Genomic DNA, 15,707 nt, shown 5'->3' on the forward strand with positions numbered 1-15,707 from the left:
CCAATCATTCTAAACTTATTATCTATTTATAATTTTTTTTGTTTTGATTAATAAAATATTTATAAAATTTAAAAATTGAGGTGAAAATGAAGAAATAGTGCAACTTTTAAGTTTGCTAGTTATTATTATTTTTATTTAATTTTTTTTTTTGTCGCATATCCAATAAACCCTACTTACTTTTAAGATTATTATAAATTAAATATATGATATTTGTTATGAACGGGGAATGTTTGATATTGAATTTTATGAAATTTTAGTTATTAATGCAAATGTATAGATAAATAAGATTTTTTTAAATAATAAAAAAAATTATGACAACCCAACTAAAAAACCGACCCGGAATTAGTTGAATTAGTTGGTTCAAGAGGATGATGATCAGCCACATTGGAATTGAGACACTGACTCAAACTCTTACGGAAGATCGCAATGGAGAATTGTCTGTAATGCTGCAGGGAGGTCTACCTACCTACAGTGACTTCCAATCCACCTTCTTCTTTCGCATCCATGCCTCTCATTTTATTCGTTTCTACACAAATTTCTTATTTAATTTTGGATCTTACAATTATTCAAATATCTTTTCATTTCAGGTCTAAATAGAAATTCTCTAATAAGACAAGTCTCATATATCTTTTCACAACTTTGATATCCTGATATATTCTTTGCTTATAAACTCACAATCAACCTGTGAGATATCTCTCCCAACAATCCTCCTCTCAAACAAAGTACACTATAGAGCCTCTTTATGAAGCCCTCGAACAACCTCCCTTTAATCGAGGCTCACTTTCTTCTTTGCTTATAAATTTATGATCAACTTCTTAATTACCCGTACTCCTCTTCCAACCAACCATCGTGTATACCTTGACAATAAAAGGTTGTTATCAACTTATAGCTAGTGGGAAGTCAATAAATCCTAAACCAAATTATAACACATTTGAAACGATAATGGGAGCGAAGTCAATAAACTTCTAAAACCATACACTAATTTTGAGAAAATGATCTAAAAGATGAAATTTTGTTGAGAGGTTTAAGGGGATGAACAAAACCAAAAATTCCACAGCCTCCCAAAAATAACAATCAAACCAAAAATGGAGGCTATAAAATCAGTTCCCCATTCTTCATCATCTCCTCAGCTCTGCACAAAAAGCACAAATAACAAAGAGCCAGTGGCAGAATAAGAATAAGAACAAGAACAATGGCGAAATCTGCAGTAATGCTTGTTTCAGCCCTCTGCCTCATGTCGCTCATCAACATCGCAACCTGCGAGAAGGAACGCTTCTTCGTGGAAGGCAAAGTGTATTGCGACACATGCCGGATCCAATTCTTCACAAAAGTCAGCAAATTCCTCGAAGGTAACTAAAAAAAAGCCCTAACCCTAAGGATTTGGGAATTCTGAAATAGAAATAGAAATTGTAATTGCAGGTAACTAATTTTTCGAATTAAAAACAAAAACTAACCCTAAGGATTTAGGGCTTCTGAAATTGAAATTGCAGGTAACTAATTTTTCAAATTAAAAAAAAAAAAAAAAAAAAAAAAAAGCCCTAACCCTAACCCCTAACCCTAAGGATTTGGGGATTCTGAAATTGAAAATGAAATTGCAGGCGCGACTGTGAAATTGGAATGCAGAGACATCGAAGGAGGAAATGTGACGTTCAGCAAAGAGACGGAGACGGATAAATCGGGGAGTTACAAGATCGAGACGGACAAAGATCACGAGGAAGAGGTGTGCGAGGTGTCGCTGGTGAAGAGCAAGGATCCGGATTGCGATGAGATCACGAAGGAAGGGTACGCACACAAATCCAGAGTGAGTATCACCAGCAACAGTGGAATCACCAGCCCCGAACGCCTTGCCAATCCATTGTCGTTCATGAAGAAGGAGAAGCTGCCTGAATGCAAGGAGGTTCTCAGAGAGCTCGGCTTCGACGAATATGGCAACATCGTCTAAACTAAACCACCACCGTCATAATAGCGGACAAACAAACACCACGCATTTCTTACCAAACTTCTCTATTATTTCTTTATATTAATAAAATGATTTTTTTTTTTTAAATGTTGCCATTATATAATTTAATTTTATGCATTTTCTAGTAATAATAAAAAATATTATATCTAACCTTTTTTATTTCGAACATACATCTCACCATGAACACAAGAAAAATGTCAACCTACATCTCACCGTGAACACGAAAACTACTAGAAAAATGTCAACCTACATTTCACCATGAACACAAAACTACTAGAAAAATGTCAACCTACATCTCACCATGAACACGAATTCTCTAAAAAAATGTCACCCTAAATACAAAGTCAAAAGATATCTCAATTATTTTCAATGCCAAATAAATTTTTAGGCTAGAGTGGATGTGGTTTAGCCTTAAAAGTCAATTAAGCCTTAAAAGTCAATTAGATCCAAATCAAGCCAGAGTAGATTCTACCGAAGACATACACAATCAACCATCCTTAGAGTAGTAACCTTTAATCTATAAAAATAACTTTCTTTGTGAGATCCCACCTCGATTAGAGAGAGTAACATGTACCAACGATGACGCTGGCCCCCAAAGAGTAGATTGTGAGATCCCACGTCGATCGTAAAGGAGAACGAGTGCTAACGAGAGCACTAGACCCCGAACGAGATAGATTATGAGATCTCAAACGAGATCAAAATTGTAATCCAACCAAAAGCTAATCAAAATAGAAACTAGAAAAAGAACAAAAAAATTACAAAATGGGAAATATTAATAATAGTTTTAAAAGCTATGGACCAAGGAGATGTCATGGTTAAGAGAGAAGCAGCCATGGCCTCTGCAAGCTTCTTGACCAGAAGAACAGAGCACAAAACAGAGGTCTACGCAAAAATGGCGAGTCCTTCTGTAACCCAAAATAAGAACCCTAATACAGAACAGCTCAACTAGATTTCACAATACTTGATAATATATATAAAAAAAACACCATTACAGCTACGGCTGCACAGCCAAACCCAGCCACGAGTTGTCGCCGGCGCCGGCTCCGGCGTTCTTGCTTGCCGTCGGGATGCCCTGGTACGGCGCTCTGGCAGTCAGCCTGTTGAAAACAGAGTAAATTAAACCCATTTCCATGGAGGAGAGCTGAGGGAACTGAATTAAAACCCACCTGTCTTTTCTCTTCTCCAAGAAACGTTGAATCGAAGCTTTACGAGCCATCGGAAGAGCTGGAAATGGAAGAGAAATAATCAGCCGGCGAAGAGAAGTTGAGGAAATCTAGAAAAGGGGTTTGTTGGTTATGAGTTAATTACCACCGGTAACGGGCTGCGGCTGTGGCGGCGGCGGCGGCGGAGTTTGGATACGAGAGGAAGTAGGGGAAGTGGAGCTCAATGAATCAGCCGGAGTTTCAACCAATACCCGCTGGCCAGCGGCGTTCTTGGAGCTCTCTCTGCCGGCCAGAAACATAACTTCACCGACTCTGTCCACCGGAACATTGTTGAACACAAAAACTCGGCCGGCGTAAAAAATCGTCATTTGGGACGTTTGAGGCGTCGCCATGGCCGATTTACAGACACTAAAACAAAATTTTCCCTCAAACAATAAATTTCTCAAAAAAAAAAAAAAAAAAAAAAAAAAAAAAAAAAAAAAAAAAAAAAAAAAAAAAAAAAAAAAAAAAAACAAGACGGTCGAGAACTCAGTTCATTACACACCTCGAATCGACGTCGTTTGAGACACCAAATCCAGCTTGCTGAGGGAACAAATCCAAAGACTTCCGATTCACCATTTTTCCCGGCTGATAGAAGAATTCCGGCGCCGAACCTACAAATTTCAGTTTCTCCCAAATCAAAACAAACCCCTTAAAATAAATTCCAATCCCAACCCACAAAACCCACACAAATCCTCACCGTTTTTCCGCCACCGATAGGCTGAGAAACCCGTATTCAGATCCCCGCCGGAAACCAACATACCACCGACGGGAACAAAACCTCGCATCTCCGGCGAGTTCGATGCCGATCTCTGAGAAGAAACCCGAGAGAATCCGGAAGAACTCGACATGGGTTTGAACAATAAAAACAGAAAAAAAAAAAAAAAACCAGAGAATGGAAAAAGTTTTGATCTTAAAGAAGATGATGAGAGTTTTTATAAAATAGCTGCTGGAGGTGGGATTCATTAATGGTCGGACTCGGACATAAAATAAAAAGTTAAATGAAAATTTAATTCCAAAAAAAAATATAATAAAGATACGAGGAATATGTGGAGTTTTTACTTGGCGGTTTCCAGCAAATGAAAAGAACCATAAAAAAAAAAAATAAAGGAATAAAGCGTTTGATGCAGCATTTCCAACACGTGTTCTTTGTGTTCTATTTGAACTAGTTTGCCATTCCTTGGTGGGCCCGGTGGAAGGTTAAATTGGTCATTTCAGTTTGATGAAGATGCTTCTGGATTGAAATTCCCCGTGGTTTAAATTTAAAATTCATTTCCATCCTTTTTATTTTATTTTTCTCTTATTTTAAGCTTTTAAAAATATATTTATTCTTATTATTATTATTTGACCATTATCCATTAGGAATAGTATAAAACACAGTAATAAATAATAATAATAATAATAATAATAAATAAAAGTACGCTTTATTAATGGACTAAGATTTTATGGACATTATTATCTCTTTAGTTTGCACTCTCGTCCCGTGAGGACTAAAGTTTGATATTTTTAAATAATTGAAGGACTAAATAGAAATATTGGAGACTATTTAGGATATTTTTTAAGTCAATAACTTTTTTATTCAAATCCTTCCAACTATATAGGGCTTAACGTGACATCTACATTTAATGTTTATCTAAAAAGTCGTATGTGATCTCTTTTTCAAACAGGTGTAGTGGTCATGTTGAGTGTTCAAAGAACGGATAATTCTTTTGGAATAACCGGATGATAAAAAAGTCCGAGATATTCCACCTTTCCTTCCTTGTTTGCCTAAAAATATTCGTTTATGGTTGAATTGGTACTAGCTTTGATGATGATGCGGAGACAAATAACTTTTAGCGTAAATTTTTTAAAATAAAATGCAACATTAATAAAGAAATACTTTATTGTGTTGGAGAAGAGAAGAGAGTGTTATTACGAGATCCCATTATGACCGGAGAGAGGTGAACGAAATATTTCGTACTAGGGTGTGGTAATCTCTTCCTAACAAACGCATTTTAAAACCTTGAGGGGAAGCTCATAAAGGAAAATCCGAAGAGGATAATATTTACTAACGGTGGACTTGGACTGTTATAAATGGTATTAGAGCCAAACACGGAGCAATGTGCTAGTAAGAACATTAGACCTTTAAAGGGTGGGATTGTGAGATCTCATGTCGGCTGTTGAAGGTAACAAAGCATTTCTTTAAGAGTGTTAAAATCTCTCCCTGGTGTTCACATTTTAAAACTTTGAGGGGAAGCTAAGAATGGAAAGCCCCAGAAGGACAATACTTACTAGCGATGGGCTAGGGCGGTTATAAATGGTTTTAGAGTCAGACATCGACATTGGTGGATGTGCCAGCGAGGACGTTGGACCCTAAAGGAATTGGATTGTGAGATCCCACATTAGTTAGAGAGGATAATAAGGGTGGGAAAACCTTTCCCTAATAGACGTGTAACATTTCTTATAAGAGTGTGAAAACCTCTCCTTAGTAGATGCGTGAACTCCCAACCGGCTGGATAGTGAGATCCCACAACGGTTGAAGAGGGAAATGAAGCATTTCTTATAAGCATATGGAAACCTCTTCCTAGTGAATGCGTTTAAACCTTGAGAGGAAAGCTAAGAGAAAGTCCAAAAAAGACAATATCTGTTAGCGATAAACTCAAGCTCTTACCGGTATAATCTCAAATATTTAAACGGGCACATCCATTTACTCAATTTCCACGTGTTCCATATGCCACTTTGTATTATCATTAATGTTTTCTTATATAAGTAATGATCTGAATCAAGAAAGCCAATGATTTGAGCTCACTTTCAGTACAAATTGCCAATCAATCCATCCCACTTTGCCAACATCCATCTTTTTCACAGCCCCACCACCACCAAACTCTGCTACCTGCAAGTTGAATGAAGAACAGCCATAGCCATTCAAATGAAATGGAACCTACACATTAGAGAGAGAAAGAGAACAAAAAATAACTCAGAAATCAAAGCTATCTATTCTAATGAAAAAAGGGTTCCTCTGTACATCTCTACCAAACAAAAAAAATGCAAATTTCAGACATAAAATAGACATGAGAGTCTTTAACTGGTGTTAAAAGAAGAACAAGAAGGAAAAAAAAAACAGTTTTTAGTGGTTTGATCAAATCAGCTAGCTGCTACTCAAAAGTTGTAGTCGATATCTGTTGCATTTTGAGAAGCCGAGCGTTTGATTAGTCGTTCATGCTCGTCGTAACGGTCGAGGTTGACACAAGGAGCAGGGAAGATGGTTCCTATAACTCGTCCTTCAACAAATGCACATTGGAATATTTGTTTCTTTTTGTGTGTCATTCCCACAGACATATCCCTGAATGTCACATTTCTTACTGGAATGTCTTCACTACCGTGCATTCGAACGGGCACTCGAACTCCCTGCCCATGTATGCTCGTGAAGCTTATGTCCTTCAGCACTGGAACTGCCTTTGGGTCATATCCTTCGTCAGGGTGTTCGTTGTAGTCTGTCTTTACGACAATCCCAACACGTACAACTTCGAGGGTCAGATTTCGATAAGTAATGTCTTTCACATATCCTCCTCTCCCTGGAGCTGTCTTGATCCGAACACCTCGCCTGGAGTTCCACACCACGACATTCTCTACGGTGATGCCTGATACGCCACCCGACATCTCGCTACCGATCGATATCCCAGCACTGAAGAATTTCAACCAAAATGATGAGTTAGCTATCTTTTCATACGACGTGAATCTAGTGGATATGTGTTTTGATCACGAATGGATGCGAAATATTTACCTAACCATAGATTGAACAACGATGTTTCGGATTCGTATGTTTCTCGAGGGTTGCCCATAAGCAATGCCATACTGATCCCAACCACTCTTGATTGCAATGCCATCGTCTCCAACACTTATGTAACAATCCTCAATCACCATATCTTCACATGAATCTGTTTATGAAAATATACAGAATGGAGCAAGCAGTTATCAAATGACCATTTATAAAGTTCAAATAATGACCGATTTAGAATGACTTTCTAAGTGCTTAAAAAAGTGTTTTTAAATGCTTCAAAAGTCATTCCAAACCCGTTCGTAATTTAGCAAGGACATAGAACGATTTTCCTATGCTTCCAACTAACTTAGGTTAAGCTCCAAATCAAATCGACCCGAACGCATCAATATCCTACCCCTTAAACTCAATCATAATGCACGTCATTAGGCCGGTGCCACCTAATCTAGAAAACTGAGTTACAGACCCATCTTCTGCGTATAAAGTTATACTGTAACAGCCCAAGCTCACGGCTAGTAGATATTATCCGCTTTGGCCTATTACATATCGCTGTCAGTCTCACCCTTATAAAAAATGTTTCATTCCCGTCTCTAACTGATGTGGGATCTCACAATCCACCCCTTTTGATGCCCAACGTTATCACTAGCACTCGTTTCCCTCTCCAACCGACGTGGGATCTCACATATACTATGGAAAAACTAAAATGATCTTTGGTCCTTAGTTCGAGGTATCCAACATTCATCTAATACACAAACTAATGCAATTTATCGACATCAGCACAAGGAACGACTTAAACTACTCTACATTTACTATACAGTAGTCGCATCATTACATTAAACCAAGCATCCGATTGGGAAACGATATAAACAAAGCACTAAAGCTTACCAGGATCTATTCCATCTGTATTTGGTGCATCATGTATCGGAGCCAAGATCGTAACATTCTGGATAGTAACGTTCTTACAGTCGTATGGATGAAGAGTCCAAAATGGAGAGTCGCGCAAAGTTATATTGCTGATCAAAATATCCCTTGACCACATGATCTGAACAAGGGGGCCCCTTGTATGGTTCAGAAGCTTTTGGCGAAATTTCTTCCACCATGTTTGACCCTGTCCATTTATGGTACCATTATTCCCTGTAAGTCATGACATATACACAATCAGAAGTCACAAATGGTTGAAGCTTCAACAAGTTTATGCTGAGATTCCCAAGCAAGGATTAACAAAAAAGTAACTAAACAAAGAAATCTCGATCAACCTGACCTGTTATCACGACATCTATGAGATTTTGACCATGGATCAAACTCCCGTAACGAGGTCCAGCGTGCTCCCTTCCGTACCCATAGGAAGGCAAAGGAGGCATCAGTGGCCAATATTTTTCATCCTGTGACATGAATAAGATTAGCCAACATTCATCCCGTTTCTAGAAGCTCATTGTAGAAACTAACGAAGAAATAATAAACGCTATAATGGTTAAACGAGATGACCGAAACAATCCATTAGTTTAACTAGAAACTACTGGATGATGGGCACTATGAGATCACATCGGTTGGAAATGGGAACAAAACATTTCTTATAAGGGTATGGAAACCTCTCCCTAATAGACCCATTTTAAAACCATGAGGCCGACAATGATACATAACGAGTCAAATTAGACAATATCTACTAACGGTGGGCTTGGACTATTACAAGTAGCATACTAGACAAAATGTTGAAATACAAACACGACCATATAAGATTACATATTCAAAACGACATGCGAAAACCTTCACGGTACTCGAGCAGGGTGGTCTTGTTGAAGAATAATTTAACGTTACTACTACCATCTTTCCATGGATAAATAGGTGAAGATGGGGATGGAAGTGCACAAATAGTTACGTTCTCGTGGGCAGCAGATAATCGAACAATCGCCTATAGCTCTCGTAACATGATAAAACTTTCATCATTCATAATTGTGGAATGTCCAAAGGTCTAGCTCTTGATAGCTGCTTCTAGGTTCTTGATTTTAAGAACACTCAAGATCTTACAACCAATCTAGTACGAATTCATAGCCTAAACTATGCATATCTACTGATAATTTTCACTACTCAGCTTAATTCAAAATGAGTATCAATAACAACAGTAATTGCTAATACATTATGGCGATCCTAACAAGTTTAAACAGAAGAAGCCAACAATTCCATCAAGTTATTCCCAGCAGCACAGTTCTAACCAAATTCAAACAAAAAATTTAACGAAATTCAAGTTGAAACAGACCTGAATCCCCAATATAACAGCATCTTGATCAAGAAACAAAGTCAAATGACTAGTGAGATTAAAGGGAGCCGTAAGCCAACGGCCAGGAGGAACATTAAGCTGTCCGCCGCCTCTGGCCCGCCACTTCGAAATGGCATAAATGGCATTCGCGAAGGCCACGGTATTCAAAGTGACCCCATCGCCCACTCCTCCAAAATCCGTCAAATTAAACGCAACAGGCCGCGTCCTCGGCAACGGCCTGAACGGGACACTCCGGTGGAAAAGGAACTCATCATCAATAGTGCACTGCCAAAGCAACATCGAAGCCACCGCCATGATCCAGAACACTGTAAACATCGTCCAGTACGTGGAGATGAAACCCGGAATGCATCGCTTGAACTCAGTCCTCTTGTTGTTGAACCGCCCACCGTGAATTGAGGTCTCAAACCTCATCAACACGATGCCGAATTGATTATGCACCGAAATTAGTGACTAATGAGCATAATTAATAAACTGGGTCGGTTTGTGTTGCAGAATCACGAAGAGGAGTGATCTAGCAACGGAATTTGGAATTCAGAAGCTCGAAACAGTAATTAAGGAATAGGAGAAGTTATTAGTGATCAAAATATGTGAAATATTTTGAAGATCAGTAAAGCTCAACTGGAAGATTGGTGTAGTTGAAGATTTTCGAGTTTAATCCAGAAGTTGGGATTTCTTATAAATTCTAATCTTCAAATTTAAAAAATAAGATTTAAAAAAAAATACAATATATTATTTATTGAAATTAAATTTTTATAGATATTATGGTTTGTTTTTTTTTAAAAAAAAATTAAATTGTTATTAAAAATACAATAGATTTATTGACAAAATCAGATTTCCAAATTAATTTAAAATTAAAATCTAATTTTATTCTGTTTTGAATTTTTAATTTAAATCAAATATTTTTTAATTTTATAAAAGAATGTTAAACATATATTTTTATATTGAAAAAATTAATACAACATAATATATTTTTGAAATAACATAAATATGTATTTAATTATTTAATATTGATATATTATAAAATATTAATTATTTTATATTAGAAAAAATTAAATAAAAGTTCCTAATATAAATTCACACACCAATTTTTTATAATTCTAAAAATATTTTAAAAAACACTAATTAATTTATTTAAAAAATCAATAAAATTAAAATATTAATTGACACGTTTATGATTTTTGTTCCACACTCATTTATTATTTTTAAATTAAATTTTAAATAATTTAACCATTCAAAAAATAAATTTAAATTATAATTAATTTTGATTTTAAAGCCCCTACTATCGTGTTATTAATGGACCAAAAATAATTATTGAAAATTTGTATGTAAATCTAACCCTAATAGATCAAAGCTCGAACGTGTCAAAAGCTTTCCAAATTTTGTCAAAGTTTTTAGAAAGTTCATTTGGGCTCGGTACGAAGTTGTTGATAAATATAAATAGATATTTTAATGTGTTTTTATTATAAAAGCACGATACTAGTAGATGTTGGTTCCTCTCTCAAACTGATATTGAGGATCTCATAATGAACTCTTTGAGTCAGCGTCCTTGTCCCCCACTTGAATGAATGTGAGATCTCACAATTTACTCTCTTGTGGCCCGCATCTTAGTTGTCACAACACCTTTGATAGCATGTAACAACCTAATTGTCACTGTTGGAAGATAGGAAGTCTTCATCAGCTAATTTAGGGAATGATCCTCGGTTTATAAACAAAGAATACTCTCCCCATTGGTATGAGACCTTTTGGAAAGTCCAAAGTAATGTCATGACAGCTTATACTCAAAGTTGACAATATCATATCATTGTGCAGAGTCGTGTTCGTCTAACATGGTATTAGAGCTATGCCCTAAACTTAGTCATGCCCATGCCAATAGATTGGTAAATTCTCAAATGTCGAACAAAAAACTCCAAAAGAAAAGAAAAGGAGTCGAGCCTCCTCGAAGGCAGCCATGCCTACTCAAAGTGGACAATATCATATCATTATTAGAGCTTATGCCCTAAACCAACTCAATTAATGGCATTTTTTTTTATATATGTATATATATATTATCCTCAAGAGAAAATATCCATACAGACTTCAATGGCCATTCATGATATGCATAAAGCTGTTCACCAATCTTGTTTTATATTATCCGGCCATGGCCCTCTCCATTTCTTCCACTGCGCTCTCATCACTCCCAATCAGGTAAACCCTAAATCCCATTTTATTTCATTAATTTCTCCAATTTTTTATTCTCAAATTTCTGTTTCTCAGCAGAGAATCATCCCACAGTCACAGAGCACTCAATTTCCCCGGAAAATTCCCAAAATACAATCTCCGGCGAGGTTCTTCTCATCTGAACGCTGCAAAATCCGGCGTATCTAGCGTCTGTGAACCGCTCCCTCCAGATCGACCCCTCTGGTTCCCCGGCAGCACCCCCCCTGAGTGGCTCGACGGCAGGTTAATCCTAACTTCCTCACCCCTAATTCGTTCTATCTTGATGAATGTTTAAGCTCTTTCTCGCTTTTCAGCCTTCCCGGCGATTTCGGGTTCGACCCGCTTGGATTGGGTACGCCCTTCTCTCGTTCTTTGATTCATTTTAAATTTCTTTGTTGCTGTTCGAAAATTTCATACTCTGTGATGATCAGGATCCGACCCAGAGCTCCTAAAATGGTTCGCACAAGCGGAGCTAATGCACGCGAGATGGGCAATGCTCGCAGTGGCCGGAATCCTCCTCCCCGAATGGTTCGAGAGCTTAGGACTGATTCAAAATTTCTCCTGGTACGACGCCGGAACGCGAGAATATTTTGCAGACCCGACGACATTGCTGGTGGCTCAATTGGGTCTAATGGGGTGGGTAGAGGGGCGGCGGTGGGCTGACATGGTTAACCCAGGATGCGTAGACGTGGACCTCAAACTACCTCACAAGAAAAAGCCAACACCGGACGTGGGCTACCCCGGCGGGTTCTGGTTCGACCCGATGATGTGGGGCAGGGGATCGCCGGAGCCGGTCATGGTGCTGCGGACTAAGGAGATCAAGAACGGGCGGCTGGCGATGCTGGCGTTTGTCGGACTGTGGTTTCAGGCTATTTATACAGGGCAAGGTCCGCTGGAGAATCTCGCCGCCCACGTTGCCGATCCCGGCCACTGCAACATCTTCTCGGTAACGACAGTACTTGTCATGAATCTTGGGTTTTAGCTATGGCTAATGGAAATTGTTGTTCTTACAGGCATTCAGCTCCGGTGGAATTTGAGCTCAGATTCAGAGATCGGTTACATCCAACATCCGACACAAGTTTGTAATTGTGACTGTTTCAAAATATTTGGATATCTATATTCTTCATTGATTATGTTACATACATTTAAGGATTTAATTTATGTCATTTTGATTATATTATACTAACATGATATTGGAATGTGATAACGAGTAGAAGATGTCATCGTATACATTTAATTGTTGTTATTACCGACTATTTGTGGGAGAAGACTGGAGCTACTGGTCCAAAAGTTGTCGTTGAGAAGGGTTGCCCACTAATGATAACAAAAGAGATGAAGAATGTAAGAAAGCTCGAGTAAGAAAACTGCACAATGATTGTAACAGTCGAAGCCTATCGTGAGCAGATATTGTCCACTAATCTGTTACGTTTAAAAAGCGTATGCTAAAGAGAGGTTTCCACACCCTTATAAGAAATGCTTATTTCTCCTTCCAGACGGCTGGTATCTGGCTTTGAAACCATTTGTAATAGCTCACATTCATTACTGGCCAGACGCATTATAAAATTGTGAGGCTGACAACAATACGTAACAAGTCAACGCTGAAAATATGGACGTGGACTGTTACAATGATTCTCTACATTCACCCCATGAAATCATCATGCACCTCTCTTAATCAATCATCATCATTCAAACCATCCACTACAATAGTTTCGACAAAAGAAACTTCCTTCGAGATTGTGTGAAGGAGACAATAGTTGATCATCTTTATGTAATGATAAGTTAATGTTGTTTAAATTGATATTAATGTTTATTATAATATAATTATTAATTTAAAATTTCTTTAGTTGAATAAAGGAGTGCTCAGCCTCATAATGTTGACTAAAAACCAAGGTTTCTTTTGTATAGAAAAATCGAACAAGAATCAGAGCATATATTAGTAATATATTTGATGAAATATAGGCTGTGAATCTTGTGATCTTCTGTGTTGTGATCTTCAGCTGTGTTGCTTTCGGTTGAAAGAGTTGAGAGAAGAATCAAAATGGGTACTGCATCAGAAATTGTGGCGAAATTGAATTTGAAACCTCATCCAGAAGGCGGTTTTTACTCTGAAACTTTCAGAGACAAGTCCGTTCATCTCTCCAAATCTCATCTCCCACCGGAGTGTAAGTTGTATTTCTCGATCATGCCTCCATTGATTTCTCTGTTGTATCTTCGCTTTGATTCGTTTCATTGCACGGAATCGAAGACCGAGTCCTGATTTCACAGTCTTCGCTCCATTTCCCTGGATTTTTACGAATCTAGAACAGGATCGCTTGTCTTGTTTTCCTGAAATCGGATTCTGAGAATCAAGCATGATCTTGTATACTTGTCACTGTTCTTCGCTGGCCAAGTTTTCGTCTATTGGATTTTTCCTTTTTAGTCGATTTTGACTTTATTCTGATGCAGACAAGGTTGATCGAGAGGTCAGCACGTGCATATACTTTTTGGTGCCGTCTGGATGCATTTCTGCTCTTCATCGGATTCCATGTGCAGAAACTTGGCATTTTTACTCGGGAGAACCTCTTACGGTAAGTTTATAATTATGGCATATCATGAAGCACTGTTTTCTCTATGTTTCTGATTGAATATTTCGCTGTTCTACCAATATTATTCGCTTTTCCGTTACATAAACAGAAGATTCTATGGTTCAGACAGGTTTTTGTTTGATATGACTTTCTTTCTTCCTCTCCGCACTTCGATACTCGACTGCGATGAATTTGACATGCTTTCTTGTGTGTTCGATCACATTTTAGAAGTATATTTAGGGTTTGTGAAGCACTGTAATGGCAAATTATATAAGTGATTCGAAAATGATTTCGGTCAAGCATTATATTGAGAATCAACGTCAATGTGAGTCTTCAAAATTGATTTTCAATCAATATAGTTTTCTCAATAGTGATTTGTTTTTGTTGCCAAACACTCAAGCAAGTGATGCTGCATATATAAACATAACTTGCTTCTTTCTCTACATCCATGATAATTAAGAGACGGTCATTGTTCTAGGACAGTTGCACTAATTCGTATGCTTAATGGAAAGCGAACTGTGGTTGGAATGCTGATTTTCTGCTATCCATCTCATTTATTGTTCTACACATTCAATGCTATCAAGCTTTGCTTTATCCTCGTATAGGTAGCCTTCTCTGTTCTTATCTCACCTCTATGATGATACTGCCCTTATTATTGTAATTATTACGTTGAATTCAGATACTGGAGTTGAATGAAGAGGACGGTCGAGTCAAATTGACTTGTCTTGGGTCTGATTTCGTTGGAAGCAATCAATTACTTCAGTATACAGTGCCTCCTAATGTCTGGTTTGGTTCTTTTCCAACCAAGGACTTCAATATTTCTGCAGATGGGACTGTGACTAAAGCTGCTCCAAGGGACTCTGAGAATCACTACTCACTTGTGGGCTGCAGCTGTGCACCCGCTTTCCAGTTTGAGGACTTTGAATTGGCTAAACGTTCTGACCTTGTTTCTCGTTTTCCCGATAGTGTGCCTTTCGTCTCTTTGCTCACGCTAGATGCCTGATTCGACTGAGGAATATACTGCCTTTTTTTCGGGAAACTATTGCTTAGATTCTAATAATGAGGATATCTGGATTGTATGCTGTGATTTTGAACTTTTACTATTTTTAATATTGTGCTGTAGTTTGAGGATTTAATGCAGTAGATTGTGTTCTAGTGGAACTCTTTTTTGGCTAACTTAAGCTAATGAAAACAAAAAAAAGGCTCTTTTTTGGGACGAATCTTGTCATCCCAATGTATTTCAGGTTCTGTAGATGGTCCCCGCTGTACAGAAACAGAAACGAACCCATTGCAAAAGGAAAAACTTAGAAAAAGACCTGACTTTCTCTTTTTGTTGGTTCAAGGGTAAAGAGTATTGGTAACTGCAAAAACATGGAGAGAGATCTTACCTCTCTTTTTGTGGGTTCAGGTGTAAAGAATGTTGGCCATTGCAAAAAGATGAGAGAGAGAGAGAGAGAGAGACCTTACCTCTTTCATTTTTATGAGTTAAAATGTAAAGAATATTAGTCATTTTTTAAGTTCTTGCAGGCTTCTCTTGTCACCATTTGATTTTTCAACTTAGACATGCCCCTAATTTAGTTTCTGCCATTTAGAATATTCTCTAATGACAGTGTCAAGATGTGAGATCCCACATCGTTTGGAGAGGGGAACGAAGCATTCCTTATAAGGGTGTTAAAAACCTTAAGGAGAAGCCCGGAAGGGAAAGTTCAAAGAGGACAATATTTACTAGTGGTGGTTTGGGTATGTTACAAAT

General features: G+C 37.7%; 5 protein-coding genes across 7 annotated transcripts; 3 read left to right on the forward strand and 2 right to left on the reverse strand.

The window, feature by feature from the left end:
- The first annotated feature begins 1,192 nt into the window (after positions 1-1,192).
- Positions 1,193-2,046, forward strand: LOC111467653 (olee1-like protein). Its single transcript, XM_023112637.1, has 2 exons — positions 1,193-1,349; positions 1,599-2,046. The coding sequence occupies exons 1-2, from the start codon at positions 1,193-1,195 to the stop codon at positions 1,940-1,942; spliced, it is 501 nt and encodes a 166-aa protein (XP_022968405.1). The 3' UTR covers positions 1,943-2,046.
- A 669-nt stretch (positions 2,047-2,715) lies between these two features.
- On the reverse strand, positions 2,716-4,162 carry LOC111467486 (protein TIFY 10b-like). Its single transcript, XM_023112406.1, has 5 exons — positions 3,863-4,162; positions 3,668-3,776; positions 3,269-3,531; positions 3,127-3,184; positions 2,716-3,057 (listed from the first exon to the last, which is right to left on the reverse strand). The coding sequence occupies exons 1-5, from the start codon at positions 4,011-4,013 to the stop codon at positions 2,955-2,957; spliced, it is 684 nt and encodes a 227-aa protein (XP_022968174.1). The 5' UTR covers positions 4,014-4,162; the 3' UTR covers positions 2,716-2,954.
- Positions 4,163-5,843: 1,681 nt separating this feature from the next.
- Positions 5,844-9,864, reverse strand: LOC111466843 (probable polygalacturonase). Of its 2 annotated transcripts, XM_023111513.1 has the most exons (6): positions 9,174-9,864; positions 8,181-8,301; positions 7,805-8,053; positions 6,926-7,079; positions 6,505-6,826; positions 5,844-6,082 (listed from the first exon to the last, which is right to left on the reverse strand). In XM_023111513.1, exons 1-6 carry the CDS (start codon positions 9,603-9,605, stop codon positions 5,924-5,926), a joined length of 1,437 nt encoding a protein of 478 aa, XP_022967281.1. In that variant the 5' UTR covers positions 9,606-9,864; the 3' UTR covers positions 5,844-5,923. The 2 variants fall into 2 exon arrangements, with proteins under 2 accessions (XP_022967281.1, XP_022967272.1); XM_023111504.1 differs by lacking the exon at positions 5,844-6,082 and having other exon boundaries at positions 6,115-6,826; positions 9,174-9,863.
- A 1,416-nt stretch (positions 9,865-11,280) lies between these two features.
- Positions 11,281-12,608, forward strand: LOC111467340 (photosystem I chlorophyll a/b-binding protein 6, chloroplastic). Of its 2 annotated transcripts, none has more exons than XM_023112194.1 (5): positions 11,281-11,378; positions 11,448-11,633; positions 11,705-11,742; positions 11,822-12,336; positions 12,404-12,608. In XM_023112194.1, exons 1-5 carry the CDS (start codon positions 11,284-11,286, stop codon positions 12,425-12,427), a joined length of 858 nt encoding a protein of 285 aa, XP_022967962.1. In that variant the 5' UTR covers positions 11,281-11,283; the 3' UTR covers positions 12,428-12,608. The 2 variants fall into 2 exon arrangements, with proteins under 2 accessions (XP_022967962.1, XP_022967968.1); XM_023112200.1 differs by having other exon boundaries at positions 11,451-11,633.
- Positions 12,609-13,248: 640 nt separating this feature from the next.
- LOC111467618 lies at positions 13,249-15,174 on the forward strand. The gene is made up of 3 exons (XM_023112591.1): positions 13,249-13,552; positions 13,836-13,957; positions 14,634-15,174. Exons 1-3 carry the CDS (start codon positions 13,429-13,431, stop codon positions 14,955-14,957), a joined length of 570 nt encoding a protein of 189 aa, XP_022968359.1. The 5' UTR covers positions 13,249-13,428; the 3' UTR covers positions 14,958-15,174.
- The last annotated feature ends 533 nt before the right edge of the window (positions 15,175-15,707 follow it).

The sequence above is a fragment of the Cucurbita maxima genome, unplaced genomic scaffold, assembly GCF_002738345.1.
Source record: "Cucurbita maxima cultivar Rimu unplaced genomic scaffold, Cmax_1.0 Cma_Scf00002, whole genome shotgun sequence".
Classification (NCBI taxonomy): Eukaryota; Viridiplantae; Streptophyta; class Magnoliopsida; order Cucurbitales; family Cucurbitaceae; genus Cucurbita; species Cucurbita maxima.

Coding starts and splice junctions, on each gene's coding strand:
- LOC111467653 (XM_023112637.1), top strand. CDS start 1,193: ATGGCGAAATCTGCAGTAATGCTTGTTTCAGCCCTCTGCCTCATGTCG. Junction 1,350..1,598: donor AGTCAGCAAATTCCTCGAAG/GTAACTAAAAAA, acceptor ATGAAATTGCAG/GCGCGACTGTGAAATTGGAA.
- LOC111467486 (XM_023112406.1), bottom strand. CDS start 4,013: ATGTCGAGTTCTTCCGGATTCTCTCGGGTTTCTTCTCAGAGATCGGCA. Junction 3,777..3,862: donor CTATCGGTGGCGGAAAAACG/GTGAGGATTTGT, acceptor TGAAATTTGTAG/GTTCGGCGCCGGAATTCTTC. Junction 3,532..3,667: donor TCAAACGACGTCGATTCGAG/GTGTGTAATGAA, acceptor ATTTTGTTTTAG/TGTCTGTAAATCGGCCATGG.
- LOC111466843 (XM_023111504.1), bottom strand. CDS start 9,605: ATGAGGTTTGAGACCTCAATTCACGGTGGGCGGTTCAACAACAAGAGG. Junction 7,080..7,804: donor TACAGATGGAATAGATCCTG/GTAAGCTTTAGT, acceptor TTTCATAAACAG/ATTCATGTGAAGATATGGTG. Junction 6,827..6,925: donor GTTGTTCAATCTATGGTTAG/GTAAATATTTCG, acceptor GAAATTCTTCAG/TGCTGGGATATCGATCGGTA.
- LOC111467340 (XM_023112194.1), top strand. CDS start 11,284: ATGATATGCATAAAGCTGTTCACCAATCTTGTTTTATATTATCCGGCC. Junction 11,379..11,447: donor CTCTCATCACTCCCAATCAG/GTAAACCCTAAA, acceptor TCTGTTTCTCAG/CAGAGAATCATCCCACAGTC. Junction 11,743..11,821: donor GTTCGACCCGCTTGGATTGG/GTACGCCCTTCT, acceptor TGTGATGATCAG/GATCCGACCCAGAGCTCCTA.
- LOC111467618 (XM_023112591.1), top strand. CDS start 13,429: ATGGGTACTGCATCAGAAATTGTGGCGAAATTGAATTTGAAACCTCAT. Junction 13,553..13,835: donor ATCTCATCTCCCACCGGAGT/GTAAGTTGTATT, acceptor ATTCTGATGCAG/ACAAGGTTGATCGAGAGGTC. Junction 13,958..14,633: donor ACTCGGGAGAACCTCTTACG/GTAAGTTTATAA, acceptor CGTTGAATTCAG/ATACTGGAGTTGAATGAAGA.